This window comes from Dendropsophus ebraccatus, chromosome 3 (assembly GCF_027789765.1).
Source record: "Dendropsophus ebraccatus isolate aDenEbr1 chromosome 3, aDenEbr1.pat, whole genome shotgun sequence".
In the NCBI taxonomy this organism is placed as follows: domain Eukaryota; kingdom Metazoa; phylum Chordata; class Amphibia; order Anura; family Hylidae; genus Dendropsophus; species Dendropsophus ebraccatus.
The window spans coordinates 108398783-108415417 of NC_091456.1; the positions used below are offsets into that span (position 1 = coordinate 108398783).

Consider the following 16635-nt stretch of genomic DNA (forward strand, 5'->3'; position numbering starts at 1 on the left):
ATATGCAAAGATGTGGGGGATTCGATGGTGGCGGTTGGGGGGGGCCAATTCGCACCTCTGCCCAGGGGCCCATAATACTGTTAAGACGGCCCTGGTGCTTGCTGAACATTTAGAATGACTGCAGCTGTACAGTCTGTGCAGTCTGCGGTACCGCTCTCCACACGCTACAGGGGTGGCCTGGGTGGCCTGCTCTCTGTGTTATTGACAGACTGAGAGACCCCTGGTGGGCATACACCTTCCTCATAGCTCCTCCACCTGTCCTTGTTGCAGGGCAGCATTATAATAATGACAGGGCCTTATTGGAGCCCCCTACACACTGGAAGCTGCCATAGTGATTTATATGGAGCCCCTTACACACTGGGGGCTGCCATAGTGTATGATCAGCATCCCCCAACACACTGGGGGCTGCCATAATATGTGGTCAACAGTCCTCTATAAACTGGTGGCTGCCATGGTGTACTTAAGAAACTGCTAGTGTGCATCTATCCCCCTCCAGGAGCCATTGCAGTGGCCATTCATGTCCCCCTGGGGGCCCACTGATACAGTGGCAGTAGATCTGGTCCAGGACTTGGGGTGAAGGGTTGGGGGTCTGCTGCACAACTGCAACTCCCAGCATACCTCCTTGTGCACAACTCCCAGCAGGTATGTTGGGATTTGCTGTGCACAATGAGGTATGCTTGGAGTATGCTGGGAGCTGCATCCCAGCATCATAGCCGCAGTTTGGTCGGGGGGGGGGGGGGGGGGGGGGGGGAAGGAAATGTCATTACATTTGTATTTTTTTAGCATTTTTTTTCCCAAACTTTATTAAGTATCGAACTGGTATCGAGTATTGAAATAAAAAATCTGGTATCGGTATCGAACTCAAAATTCTGGTATCGTGACATCCCTAGCGCCTATATCACTGATCAATTCTATGCCTATGGCATAGCTTTGTACAGTGTATGCAATGTAATGATTTCAGGTAAAAGTCCACCAGGGACCCCCAAAGCCCCTCCCCCAATAAAGTTTTAATCACCCCTTTTTCCCATTATATAAATAAAATATATAAAAATAAATAAATAAATAAACATATAATATACCGTAGAGTGCATAATTGTCCGATCTATTAAAATATACCAATTGTCATCTCGAACGATGAACACAAAAAGAGGGGAAAAAAGCGCCAGCATTACCTATTTTTTGTTACATTATACATAAAAATAAATAAAATAAAAAGTGATCAAAACGTCCGATCTACAAAAATATGGTATTAATAAAAACTGGAGATCACTGTGCAACAAATGACACCCCATACAGCCCCATAGGTGAAAAAGTAAAACCGTTATAAGCGTCACAATAGGCCCATTTTATTAATAATTAATTGCAAGAAAAAAAGAATTTCATTAAAAAAAATAATAATATTAGAGAATCTGTGTAAACCTGCATATGGTTCGAACTGACCTATAGAATAATGCTATCATGTAGCTTTTACCATATAGTGCATTACGTAGACACAGGAACCCCCCAAAAATTACCATACTGCATTCTTTTTTTTACGATTACACCAATGTATATCTTCACAAATAATAATTTTGGGGTTCCATCATACTTGTTATGGTAAAATGAAAGGCGCCATTACAAAGTACACCTATTCCTGTAAAAAAAATAAGCCCTTACATGGCCTTGTAGATAGAAAAATGAAAGTGCTAGAGCTCTTAGAAGGGGAGGAGGAAAAAACTAAAACGCAAAAATAAAAATTTGCGCTGTCCACTGGGTCATTTTGGGCCGGGTCCTCAAAGGTTTAATATATGGTTTGTTTTGGTTCAGTTCGCAAGTTTGCAAATTTTACATTCAAAGAAGCGAACTTTTGAACAGTTTGTTCATCTCTAGTAGTAACCCATTTAATAGATTGCTTTTGGGCCTTGCCTTTCTATGCCCCTGTTTGTTTCAGTCCCAGTTAAGCCATTAAAAAACAAGTTTTCTTTATTGGATCAACCTCTGCTTTTGGCTTAGCTTTCCACATGATGCCAATAACAACTGCATCTATAAATCATTAGTGACACCTTTGGGTTTATACACATGCAGATTAAAGGACAAGTGCCATGAAAAACTTTTCCCCAGTAATTGAAGCACATTACAAAGTTATATAACTCTGTAATGTACTTCAATCACCTATCTGCCTCCCTTCCCTGTCTTTTCCCCCCTCCACCCCCCAGCAGGAAGTGTCCTAACTCACACAGACCTGATTACTGTCGTCACCGTCACCAGGCAGCTCCTTCTTGTGAGTCATCAGCAGGAGGGCTGCTCTAGGTCCTGTTACAGCAGCCCCCCCTCCCCAGTCCAAGTGATGGCTTGCAGTTGTTCAGCCAATGGAAGCTGAGCAAGCTGAGACACCTGACAAGGCGGGGGGGGGGGGGGGGGGGGGGGGGCTGCTGTAACAGGAGAAGGAGCTGAGAGAAGAGCTTGGTGACGGTGACGACAGTAATTTGGTCTGTGTGAGTTAGGACACTTCCTGGTGGGGGGTGGAGGGGGGAAAAGACAGGGAAGGGAGGCAGATAGGTGATTGAAGCATATTACAGAGTTATATAACTTTGTAATGTGCTTCAATTACTGGGGAAAAGTTTTTCATGGCACTTGTCCTTTAAGGACTGTTTTAAAGATATGGATGTTTGTTTTTACTGGCTCCCCTCGGTGATCTGTTTAAGAATGGCAGGATACATTCAGTCATTTGTTTGCTATTAATTGACATCATGTTCTATCCATCTGTAATCTCCAGACTTGGCAGTAACACCTCAAATTGCGACCAATGTGGACATCTGATTAACACAATTTTTAACTTTGACACAGAAAAAGAAAGGGGATTTAAATAACACTACTGCTATATTTGTGCATTTAAAGTATTGCCTTTTATTGAGATAAAGATCAACATATATTCACATTTTGGTTTTCCAAGATAAATATGGCAACATTTATTAACCCTTTGAGGACCAGGCCCAAAATGACCGCGCTAATTTTGATCTTTGCGCCTTCGTTTTTTCCTCCTCCCCTTCTAAGAGCTTTAGCACTTTCAGTTTTCTATCTACAGGGCCATGTAAGGGCTTGTTTTTTACAGGAATAGTTGTACTTTTTAATGGTTTCTTTCATTTTACCATAACATGACGGAATCTCAAAGTTATTATTTATGAAGATATAAATAGGTGAAATCGTAAAAAAGAATGCAATATGGTAACTTTTGGGGGGTTCCTGTGTCTACGTAATGCACTATATGGTAAAAGCGACATGATTCTTTTATTCTATAGGTCAGTCTGAACACAACCATATGCAGGTTTACACAGATTCTCTAATGTTATATATTTTTATAGTGCTTGAAAAAGCACTATATTGTAATCCGTATTCTTCTTCTGCCGTTTTCTCTTCTTCTTCCAGCCATTTTTCTGCAATTAATACAGCCCGAACCGCTTTGCGCACAGACTCCGTTCAAACTGCGTTTCGAAGCCCTTGGCGGTGAGAAGTGTGATATCTATTTCTATCTATTGATCGGATTTGTCGTTTTTAAGAAATTTACGTTTAAAGACCCCTAATTTCCCATAGAAAATAATGGCCTATTGGAAATAATGGCCACACTCTAAACGCTAACAGCCAATCACAGCACATATACAAATAGCTGAAATATAGCAGCCAATAGAAATTCTAAGGTCTTGTCAGTCAGTGTATCACAACATCCACACAGTCACATGTCCACTATTGGCCAATAGAAGATGTCGAAGATGGAAGGTCCTTAACGAGTTTGTCTTACTGATATGAGTAAGATTGTCATGGTAACCGAGCAATGATCTTTACCATTATAATTAGCAGAGTTCAGTCAGTAAAATAGCAGAGCTGAGGGGACAGTAACCAAGCTGCTCTTAAAGGGACGGTACCCAAGTCGCTCTTAAAGGGACGGTACCCAAGTCGCTCTTAAAGGGACGGTACCCAAGTCGCTCTTAACCCCTTAAGGACCGGGCTAACTTTCGTTTTTGCGTTTTCGTTTTTTCCTCCTTGTGTATAAAAGGCCATAGCACTTGCATTTTTACACCTACAGACCCACATGAGCCCTTATTTTTTGCGTCACTAATTGTACTTCACAATGACAGGCTGATTTTTTCCATAAACTATGCTGCAAAACCAGAAAAAAATTATATGCGCAGTGAAATTGAAAAAAAAAACGCAATTATTTTTCTTTGGGTGGGCTTCATTTTTACGCCGTGTGTCCTATGGAAAAACATACTTGTTATATATGTTCCTCAAGTCGTTACGATTACAACAATATGTAACATGTATAACTTTGATATTATCTGATGGCCTGTAAAAAATTCTAACCATTGTTAACAAATATATGTTCCTTAAAATCGCTCCATTCCCAGGCTTATAGCGCTTTTATCCTTTGGCCTATGGGGCTGTGTGAGGTGTAATTTTTTGCGCCATGATGCATTCTTTCTATCGGTACCTTGATTGCGCATATGCGACTTTTTAATTGCTTTTTATTACAATTTTTCTGGATTTGATGCAACCAAAAATGCGCAATTTTGCACTTTGGGATTTTTTTGCGCTTGCGCCGTTTACCGTGCGAGATCAGGAATGTGATTAACTAATCGGGCGATTACGCACATGTTGATAGCAAACATGTTTATTTATTTATTTATTTATTTTTATTTGTAAAATGGGAAAAGAAGGGTGATTCAAACTTTTATTAGGGGAGGGGATTTTTTATTAATAAAAACACTTTTTTTTACTTTCACTTACAGTAATATGAAGCCCCCTGGGGGACTTCTATATACACAGAACTGATCTCCCATTGAGATCAATCCTGTGTATATAATAGAGCAATGATCCATCAGATCATGGCTCTATTATAATGGTCTACTGCAGACCATCTGAATAGATTGCCGAGCTGGGAACAGCGTCGGAGCGACGCTGAGCCCCGGCTGGCTCAGTACAATTAATCTCCCCTCCGCGATCGCATCGCGGGGGGAGATCCCCCACTAGACACCAGGGACAGGGGGCACAGCTGCTATTCAAATGCAGCTGTCAGCTTTGACAGCTGCATTTGAATAGTTAATTAGTTAAATACACGCGGTCCCTGGCTGCACGTAGCAACCGGGGGCCGCGGGCTGCAGAGAGGGCTTACACCGGGAGCCCTCTCTGTTTACACTTAACCGCCGCATGACGGGTAAACCCGTCATGCGTCGTTAAGAGGTTAAAGGGACGGTACCCAAGTCGCTCTTAAAGGGACGGTAACCAAGTGGCTCTTAAAGGCATAGTACCCAAGTCGCTATTAAAGGGATGGGACTTAAGTCTCTTAAAGTAACAGAACCCAAGTCGCTCTTAGAGGGACCCAAGTCGCTCTTAAAGGGAACCCAAGTCGCTCTTAAAGGGACCCAAGTTGCTCTTAAAGGGACCCAAGTCATTCTTTAAGGGACCCAGGTCACTCTTAAAGGGACCAAGGTCACTCTTAAAGGGACCCAAGTCTCTCTCTTAAACGGAGTCAAGAAGCTCTTAAAGGGATCTCCCTGTGTTTCCCTGGAAAATGTATTTCCTTGGAAATGCAAATCTAGTTTTTTAATTAAATCCTTTTTTTTGGCAATTAATTATTAATAAAATGGGCCTATTGTGACGCTATAACAGTTTTATTTTTTCACCTAAGAGGTAGGTGAGAGACCTCCGGCGGTCTGTTTTAACGATCGGGACTGCAGGGGTCCCGATCGGGAAGTGACAGGCGACTTCATAGCTCAGGATGTACCGGTACGCCCAGGGTCGTCTGGGCACAGACTTCCAGGGGGTAACCAGAAGTGAAAATTTATTTAATGCAATGGATACATACATTATTTTCAACATACAATGATTCTTTTTGGACCAGCGTTACTTGAGACCAGATTCAACATAAAGTACAATGTTTCAGACAGTTACAATCTGCAGCCCATGTAAATAGCTGGATGATCGACCAATAAAAGTGGCAATTTTTCTGGTAAAGCCCAACCATAACTGAACTGCATGAGCGTAAACCCAAAGGTGCTAGATGGTGTAGGCAAAGGTAGGTGCTGCACTTGTCTCTTGGGCTTGGAGTGGTATATGCCCTCCCACACGCTTGTTAAAGGTGAGGGTGTAGTCTCTGGTGTCTCTTGTAGTGATCCCAGGTTCTTAAACACTTGTGTAACTTTACTTGAAAAGCTTTTAAGGCGATAGTACAGCGTTTGTTTTGACTAGATATAGGTTACTTGCCAGTTTGGACTTTAGTTTTAGTGATAGAAGACTTGTTGTAGAGGCTAAGGGGGCTACCAAGTTACTTTAGTGGCTTGACTTTGGTTAGGAAAATACTTGTACTCACGTTTTAAAATGTAGCTTGATGTTCCATTGGCTAGAATGTTCTAGAATAAGCCTCTAATAGGCTGAGGGTGTGGGACATGGCTGGCAATCAATTCCTAGCAGCATAACATAACACAATACAATACATACATACAGGGGCGTAGCTAGGGGTTCAGCCTAGGGGGGGCGAGCAAGTCTGAGTGGGCCCCCAACCGATTATGTTACCCAAAGGGAACCTCGCTTGACAACAATGCTTTCTAATTAATAAAGGGTATATTCTGCTCCATTACTCATAGTGAATTAAGAGCAGTGTTAGAGGCTTCTACATTTACATATATAGACACATAAAATGAAACAGTGACTTACAAGGGGTGTCTTCTCATCGGAGTCGCTCACTATCCCAATGTCATGGATGTATGGGCAGTATAACAGGTTCACCTGAGATCTGTAGTTAAAACTGTAAAAAAAAGTTAAATCCATTATGCAAAGACTATTATTTTCCCTATACACTGACTGACCCATATACCATAGAGGTAGATAATTTGAATTCTGCCTAAGACAGGTGCATCACTCACAGGGAGGTACCGCAGGCTCAATCACTAGCTAACTCGGGCAGCCACTACAGGCTGCTGCACCCTGCTCTCTGTGATCCGAATCACAGCTTTCTGATTTAAACATACTTGTCCCTTATCCTGTAAGAGACTGGGGTGGAGGGGTCTGACCTCTGCCCCCATTCCCCCAGGATCTCCAGATCAGCCCCCAGCTCCTCTATGAAGCTGCCAGAGAGAACTGGGCCAAATAGGGTTAAATCAGAAAACCACTATTTTCCACATGTCCAGCTCCCCCTGGTTTCCACATGTCCAGCTCCCCCTGGTTTCCACATGTCCAGCTCCCCCTGGTTTCCACATGTCCAGCTCCCCCTGGTTTCCACATGTCCAGCTCCCCCTGTTTTCCACATGTCCAGCTCCCCCTGGTTTCCACATGTCCAGCTCCCCTGTTTACCAGCTCCCCCTGTTTCCACATGTCCAGCTCCCCCTGGTTTCCACATGTCCAGCTCCCCCTGTTTACCAGCTCCCTCTGTTTCCACATGTCCAGCTCCCCCTGTTTCCACATGTCCAGCTCCCCCTGTTTCCACATGTCCAGCTCCCCCTGTTTCCACATGTCCAGCTCCCCCTGTGTCCACATGTCCAGCTCCCCCTGTGTCCACATGTCCAGCTCCCCCTGTGTCCACATGTCCAGCTCCCCCTGTGTCCACATGTCCAGCTCCCCCTGTGTCCACATGTCCAGCTCCCCCTGTTTCTACATGTCCAGCTCCCCCTGTGTCCACATGTCCAGCTCCCCCTGTGTCCACATGTCCAGCTCCCCCTGTGTCCACATGTCCAGCTCCCCCTGTTTCTACATGTCCAGCTCCCCCTGTGTCCACATGTCCAGCTCCCCCTGTGTCCACATGTCCAGCTCCCCCTGTGTCCACATGTCCAGCTCCCCCTGTTTCTACATGTCCAGCTCCCCCTCTTTACCAGCTCCCCCTGTGTCCACATGTCCAGCTCCCCCTATGTCCACATGTCCAGCTCCCCCTGTTTCCACATGTCCAGCTCCCCCTGTTTCCACATGTCCAGCTCTCCCTGTGTCCACATGTCCAGCTCCCCGTTTCTACATGTCCAGCTCCCCCTCTTTACCAGCTCCCCCTATGTCCACATGTCCAGCTCCCCCTGTTTCCACATGTCCAGCTCCCCCTGTTTCCACATGTCCAGCTCCCCCTGCGTCCACATGTCCAGCTCCCCCTGTTTCCACATGTCCAGCTCCCCCTGTTTCCACATGTCCAGCTCCCCCTGTGTCCACATGTCCAGCTCCCCCTGCGTCCACATGTCCAGCTCCCCCTGTTTCCACATGTCCAGCTCCCCCTGTGTCCACATGTCCAGCTCCCCCTGTGTCCACATGTCCAGCTCCCCCTGTGTCCACATGTCCAGCTCCCCCTGTGTCCACATGTCCAGCTCCCCCTGTGTCCACATGTCCAGCTCCCCCTGTTTCCACATGTCCAGCTCCCCCTGTTTCCACATGTCCAGCTCCCCCTGTTTCTACATGTCCAGCTCCCCCTGTGTCCACATGTCCAGCTCCCCCTGTTTCTACATGTCCAGCTCCCCCTCTTTACCAGCTCCCCCTGTGTCCACATGTCCAGCTCCCCCTATGTCCACATGTCCAGCTCCCCCTGTTTCCACATGTCCAGCTCCCCCTGTTTCCACATGTCCAGCTCCCCCTGTTTCCACATGTCCAGCTCCCCCTGTGTCCACATGTCCAGCTCCCCCTGTGTCCACATGTCCAGCTCCCTCTGTGTCCACATGTCCAGCTCCCCCTCTTTACCAGCTCCCCCTATGTCCACATGTCCAGCTCCCCCTGTTTCCACATGTCCAGCTCCCCCTGTTTCCACATGTCCAGCTCCCCCTGTTTCCACATGTCCAGCTCCCCCTGTTTCCACATGTCCAGCTCCCCCTGTGTCCACATGTCCAGCTCCCCCTATGTCCACATGTCCAGCTCCCCCTGTTTCCACATGTCCAGCTCCCCCTCTTTACCAGCTCCCCCTGTGTCCACATGTCCAGCTCCCCCTATGTCCACATGTCCAGCTCCCCCTGTTTCCACATGTCCAGCTCCCCCTGTTTCTACATGTCCAGCTCCCCCTGTTTCCACATGTCCAGCTCCCCCTGTGTCCACATGTCCAGCTCCCCCTGTGTCCACATGTCCAGCTCCCTCTGTGTCCACATGTCCAGCTCCCCCTCTTTACCAGCTCCCCCTATGTCCACATGTCCAGCTCCCCCTGTTTCCACATGTCCAGCTCCCCCTGTTTCCACATGTCCAGCTCCCCGTTTCCACATGTCCAGCTCCCCCTGTTTCCACATGTCCAGCTCCCCCTGTTTCCACATGTCCAGCTCCCCCTGTGTCCACATGTCCAGCACCCCCTGCGTCCACATGTCCAGCACCCCCTGCGCCCACATGTCCAGCTCCCCCTGTTTCTACATGTCCAGCTCCCCGTTTCTACATGTCCAGCTCCCCGTTTCTACATGTCCAGCTCCCCCTGTGTCCACATGTCCAGCTCCCCCTATGTCCACATGTCCAGCTCCCCCTGTTTCCACATGTCCAGCTCCCCCTGCGTCCACATGTCCAGCTCCCCCTGTGTCCACATGTCCAGCTCCCCCTGTTTCCACATGTCCAGCTCCCCGTTTCTACATGTCCAGCTCCCCCTCTTTACCAGCTCCCCCTGTGTCCACATGTCCAGCTCCCCCTATGTCCACATGTCCAGCTCCCCCCTTGTCCACATGTCCAGCTCCCCCCGTGTCCACATGTCCAGCTCCCCCCGTGTCCACATGTCCAGCTCCCCCCGTGTCCACATGTCCAGCTCCCCCCGCGTCCACATGTCCAGCTCCCCCTGCGTCCACATGTCCAGCTCCCCCTGCGTCCACATGTCCAGCTCCCCCTGCGTCCACATGTCCAGCTCCCCCTGTGTCCACATGTCCAGCTCCCCCTGTGTCCACATGTCCAGCTCCCCCCGTGTCCACATGTCCAGCTCCCCCCGTGTCCACATGTCCAGCTCCCCCTGTTTCCACATGTCCAGCTCCCCCTGTGTCCACATGTCCAGCTCCCCCTGCGTCCACATGTCCAGCTCTAGTCTATTCCTAAAGATACAGACTGCCTGTGCAGTCTGTATCTTATGCTTTTACCTATAGCTGTGTAGCGGAGCAGTAACGCCGGGGGCGGCCATCTTGATGACGTCAGTGGTGCGTTCCAGCGCTGGAACGCAAGGGACGTCATCAAGATGGCGCCCGGCTTTACTGCACCGCTACAGAGGACTGGGTAAAGTATAAGATACAGACTGCACAGGCAGTCTGTATCTTCAGAAATAAACTTCATGAAGATACAGACTGCCTTTGCAGTCTGTATCTTATACTTTACCCAGTCCTCTGTAGCGGTGCAGTAAAGCCGGGCGCCATCTTGATGACGTCCCTTGCGTTCCAGCGTTGGAACGCACCACTGTGACGTCATCAAGATGGCCGCCCCCGGCCGTACTTCTCCGCTATACAGGATTAGGTAAAAGCATAAGATACAGACTGCACAGGCAGTCTGTATCTTCAGGAATAGACTTAGGGAGAGAAAATTCAATAGCGATCTGAGTGGGCCCCTGCCAGAGTGGGCCCGGGGGCGGCCGCCCCCCCTGCCCCCCATCAAATTTCGCTACTGCATACATAACATTAATCCCCATAGACTTCAATGTGCTGATAATAATATAAAACAGTAGCAGTGTTTAGCCCAAGTAGAGCACAGGAACCCTTTAGAAAAACACTTCAGTGCCAAATGAACCTAAAGGACAACTCCCTCTTTTTTTTCCCCTCTTAAAGGAGAAGTCCGGCCAAAATTTATTTTTTTATGTTATTACTGATGGAAAGTTATACAATTTTCTAATGTACATTAATTATGGTAAATGCTCATATACTGCTATTTCCCTTAATTTAGTGTATCAGGAAGTGTTAGAATTATCTCTGAAGCAGTGACGTCACGACGAATGGTGTAATTCCTATGGAGTGTCCAGCATGGGGCGCACTATATATAGAAGTCAATGAGTACCATTGACTTCTATATATAGTGCGCCCCTGCTGGACACTCCATTGGAATTACAATGGATGTGTATGTTAATGTAATATACAGTGTTTTTGATTGAATACATTTATGAAATACTTTGGGGAGCAAGTGTCCTTGCTCCCCAAAGTATTCCATAAATGTAAGCAATCAGTACATAACAGTAAGCCCACCGAACCGCCGCCGCCCGCCCGCTGCTGCCGAACGCCGCTCTGGACTACACTCAACTACTACTCTCCCCACCTGTTCATAGCATGAGCAGGTGGGGAGAGTAGTAGCTGGGTTATATTTTTGAGATCGCCGCCGCTGATGCCGCTCATCACTGCAGCCATCATCCCCCTCCTGCTGCTTCCTTACTCTATAGCTATTACTGATAGCTTACTCCCCGCCCGGCCGCTGGCACGTGTGATCGGAGAGCTGCGGCCGGGCGGGGAGTCAGCCATCAGATACTGTAAGGAAGCAGCAGGAGGGGGGAGCGGAGGGGGATGATGGCTGCAGTGATGAGCAGCTCCCCTGCGCGGCATCAGCGGCGGCGGCGATCTCAGCGATATAACCCGGCTACTACTCTCCCATCACCTGCGCATGCTATGAGCAGGTGGGGAGAGTAGTAGTTGAGATCGCCGCCGCCGCTGATGCTGCCGTGCAGGGGAGCCGCTCATCACTGCAGCCATCATCCCCCTCCACTCCCCCCTCCTGCTGCTTCCTCACACTATCTGATGGCTGACTCCCCGCCCGGCTGCCGCTCTCCGATCCCACTTGCCGGTTGCCGGGCGGGGAGTCAGCCATCAGATGAGGATCAGCAGGAGGGGGATGATGGCTGCAGTGATGAGCGGCATAAGCGTCGGCGATCTCGGCAATATAACCCAGCTACTACTCTCCCCACCTGCTCATGCTATGAGCAGGTGGGGAGAGTAGTAGTTGAGTGTAGTCCAGAGCGGCGGGTGTTTGGTAGTGGCAGCAGCGGCGGGCGGCGGCGGTTCGGTGGGCTTACTGTTATGTACTGATTTACATTTATGGAATACTTTGGGGAGCAATGACACTTGCTCCCCAAAGTATTTCATAAATTAATTCAAATGTATTCAATCAAAAACACTGTTTACATTAACATACACATCCATTGTAATTCCAATGGAGTGTCCAGCAGGGGCGCACTATATATAGAAGTCAATGGTACTCATTGACTTCTATATATAGTGCGCTCCCTGCTGGACACTCCATAGGAATTACACCATTCGTCGTGACGTCACTGCTTCAGAGATAATTCTAACACTTCCTGATACACTAAATTAAGGGAAATAGCAGTATATGAGCATTTCCCATAATTAATGTACATTAGAAAATTGTATAACTTTCCATTAGTAATAACATATAAAAAATAAATTTTGGCCTGACTTCTCCTTTAACTAACCCCCCCCCCCCCCCCCCCCCCCCCCCCGGAAGTAAAAAAAAAAAAAACCCTTTACTCACGCATTTACTGTCGACCCCGTCCTCTTCTTCAACCGCCATTTTGTGACAATCTCGTCACAACTGGGGGCTGGCCTGGTCTTCCTCTGCTTCCCGTCTTTTCCTCAGCTTTTTCATTGACTGGAATGCATCACATGGCTTCCAGCTTGCTTAGCTCTGATTGGCTGAGCAAGCTGGAAGCCATGTGATGCGATCCAGCCAATGAAAAGGCTGCCGGTGCGCCGCTGCCTTTTCTTTCTTGTTTATACCATGGGAACCCGGGACCAAACAAGAACTGAAGATGCGGACGGGGGTTGATCCCCGGCGAGATTTTCAAATGGCGATCGACTCAGGAGGGATAGTGAGTATAGAGTCTGTGTCTGTTTATGTTGGTTTTTTTTTTCTTGAGGACGGAGTTGTCTTTTAAAGAAGTACCCATCAGAGACACATTGGTTCTGGGACACTACACAAGCACTGGTTGGGTGTTTAGTGGTGCCTCTCTATGGTTCAGTGTGATACTACACGTCCTGTACCTATACCTCTCTTTACCAGCCAGAATGAGTTGCTCTCTTGGACAGAAGAAGGCTTTGTTTTATTTTTCTGTCACCCTGTGTGCACTGTACAGGACCCTAAAACGCTCTGGATCTCAACATAAAAAGTAATTTACAGTTTTCATTAGCTCTTTCTGACTGTTTTATGTAAGGACTTTCTTTATCCATATTAGTTATCTGCTTATTTTGCTTTAAACCTTTTTTTCTTATTTTGGGATGAGATTTTCGGGCGTTAGAACCAATTACCAGTTTTCCATGTAGTTTTGGTCTCAAGATACAATATAATCAACATTCAGTGGTCGTCCTGGAACCAATTAATATCGTAACTTAAAGAACTACTGTATAATGTCTCTTTGTACCATCTTATGTATGTTTAATTGAGCCCTCAGGCATGAGCTGGTATGTCTTATTAACCCCACTGAGATGTAGGTTTTATACGAATAGCAAATATTTATTTAAAAATAGCTAAAACAGTAAAATGATGATTGTTTTAGCAAATGTTTAAAAACTGAAAACTTATAAAGGTCCATGGAATGAGACGATGAGGTAAATGTGATTCATCAATAAATAATCATATTTGCTACAGCACTTTAATCCCACAGATTACTGGACCAAGAAAAGGTTCTGGAAGTCCGGCAACTTTTTGTCACACATCTTATAAAGAATGGTTTACATGTATTGTAGGTTTGATGAGTAATTTTTAACCTTTCACTTAGTGCCAGATATGCATAGTCATGGTTTTCCTACCATGCTGCTACTGAGTTAATGTATTTTCCAAACATGAGCTTTACTTCTTTCCTTGGCATCCTAGTGTAGAACAAATTATTGTGTAATTTTACAAATCCATTTACACATTTCCACAGATTACTTAGGGCTGGTGTGTAGTGTAAGCGAGCGCAGATCTGCTAGATTGGCACTTGCTTACAAAGCCTATTACACAGCTTGACAATCATGCAGCAGCAAGGGCTACACAGACATCATTATCGATGTCCATGCAGCCCTTGCTTTAAATGATAAAGTTTTATACTTACCTCTCCACACCCCTCAATGTCCTCCTTACTTTTCCTCGCTGGCTGAAGCCACTGCTAAGGCTTCTTTTCTGTATACTTTCTTTAGCTGCCGACCACGCACCTCCTATTACACCCAGCGATACGTGGCTGATGATTTTATAATATGCTGAAAGACAAGAAGCGATACCTGCTCAAATCAGCCTGATTGGGCAGATAATTGCCCTGTCTTATAGGGCCCTTACCAAATATTAACTTAGCTGAACTTGAAATTTTAATATGCATATAATGTCTATCTGCCTTTGAATATCATAATGTCAATGTGATATCTTCACTAAAACAGTAAAGCATTTTACTTTTCTTGCTAGATCAAAGAGATAACATTTTTGAAAAACACAGTTATGGAATGTGATGCTTGCGGTAAGTAACAGTTCCTTATTATATTAGGGGAACTCTAGGCAGCTTTGATGAAAAAAAAAAAAAAGTGCTAGGTTCTTACCAATGCTCCCCCTTGATGTGTTTCATGTTGCTTCCCATTATTTCTGCTCCTCCAATGCTGTTTTCTGGCTCTTCCGTATCTCTGGTGGCTTCTCTTCCAGGCCCTCAAGCAAGATGGCAGTTGCATGATCTTCGCCTCCAGTGGGAGGGTGGGGCATAGTTGAGCAGTAGATGAAGTGGATTCCACAGGGGCCTGTTTAGACCACTTTCAGGCCAGCAATCAATCAGTAGTAAGGCAGAATGGTGCAGAGAGGGGTAGTAAAGAGTTATTCCAGAAAAAAATTACTTTTTTAAGTAGAAGATCACAGGGTTGTCTGACCTCTGTACCCACATATTGGGCCCCACCAACTCTGTCATAAATAGAGCTGCGGGTACAGCACATGACCCGTGGCTCTATTTATTCCTATGGAGCTGATGGAAAGAGCCGAGTACATCGTTCTTCCGGCGTACTCGTCTCTTTCCGCCTCTCCACAGGAATGAATAGAGCCACGGGTCACTCTGTGCTCTATTTAGAGCTGCCGGGGCCCGATGGATATGGGAAAAGTAAATTTTTCCTGGAAAACCCATTTAATACATATTACTTTGAAAGTATATTTGATTAAGCAATAATATTTCCTGTCGAAATACAGTTGCATTGAAATATCCATGCAACTGTATACTCCCAGATTTATCAAGTCACCTGAACCCTACACTGTCTGGATTTTACCACAGCAACCAATCATATGTGTAATATATTAATGAGCTCTGATAAACTAAAACCTTAGCTGTGATTGGTTGAAACACAGGCAGTGTGGGTTTCATGCAGCTTTATAAATAGGGGTCCCCCTTAATCTTATAATTATGACCTACCCTGTGCATACTGTGAGTAGAGCATAACTAACCCAGAAGAGAAATACCTTTTAAACCCTTTCTGAACCATGATGTACAGTTGTGTCATGGTGAAGGTAAGGTGGTCTAGAGGGGGGGTCTGGTTGCTATCAGTAGCTAGGGTCTGCTCCCCTGTGTCAGCCACTTCACCATTTAAATGCTGGTGTCAAAACTGATCATCGGCTCATCATCATTAATGTAACACTGACAGGCATAATACACTGCAGTACAGATGTCTTTTGCAGTGTATTTTGTGCACAGGAAATTGCTCAGTCTAAAATAAAAGTAAAAAATTAAGTAAAAATATGAAATTCTGATCCAATAGGGGGCACGCGCATTATGGTCTCAAATGTGTTGAGAATGTAACCAATGAGAACATCAACCTGTGACACAAATATATTTTCGCACCACAAAGCCTCTGCAGATTGATATAATGGCTTCAAAATATTCTTAATAAGAGGAGACCCTAAAAATCTGATTTTTGTGTCTTAGGCCTATTTTTGGGTAACATACCATTCTAGAGGCACAAAGGGGATATTTATACACAGTGCAGAATTGGGTGAATAAATATTAAGTTACATTTTTCTTTCAACACCTGATTTGTTACAGAAAAAAATATTAAAATTGAAACTGTGTGTGTGTGTGGGGGGGGGGGGGGGGGGGATAAAATGTTTAAATTCCACCTCCATTTTACTTTAACGTTTGTGAGATACCTAAAGGGTTAATAGACTTCCTAAATGTCTATACTGGAATGTCTATAGTTGGAATACTTTGAGGGGCGGAGTGTTTAAAATAGGGTGATTTACTTACATACAGACACTGCACATCTACGTCACAACTGAATTGGTCCCTAAAATAACCCTGACATTTTCTTTAATAATGCTGCTAAATTTGTAGGCTCTAACTTTCTAAAACAAAAAATAATGTGGACATAAAGTAGACATAATCTCAGGATAACTTGGATAGGTAAATGTAATACAAAAATATTAGCACATAAAGTCACTTATGTCAGGTTTCCAAAATAAGGCTCCAGCATTGAAACAAAAACAGGCTTAGGCTACTTTCCCACAATGTAAAAATAAGGGCAAATGTTAGTTAGTGCAGAACAACAGTTATTAATAATCATGGTCATTATTAGCAGCCTTGTTTTGCAACAATGGACATTACTTGCCCTTATTTTTACATTGTAGGAGCATAGCCTTAAGCCCCTGTTACACGGGGTGATCTGCGGGAGCAAACGACTGCTGACCTGACAGCACGGGAAGCTGCAGGGGGCTCCCCAGACAATCTTTAGATCTTTCGGACAGCCCATAGGAGATAGTGGC

The 16635-nt window shown here is 45.8% G+C and overlaps 1 protein-coding gene across 1 annotated transcript in view; it reads left to right on the forward strand.

Moving 5' to 3' along the window:
• The window catches only part of COMP (cartilage oligomeric matrix protein), a 93974-nt gene that overhangs the window by 17681 nt on the left and 59658 nt on the right, over positions 1-16635 (forward strand). The window contains exon 3 of the mRNA XM_069964496.1: positions 14314-14365. Coding sequence (XP_069820597.1) covers positions 14314-14365 — 52 coding nt within the window. The remainder of the gene's footprint in view (positions 1-14313; positions 14366-16635) is intronic.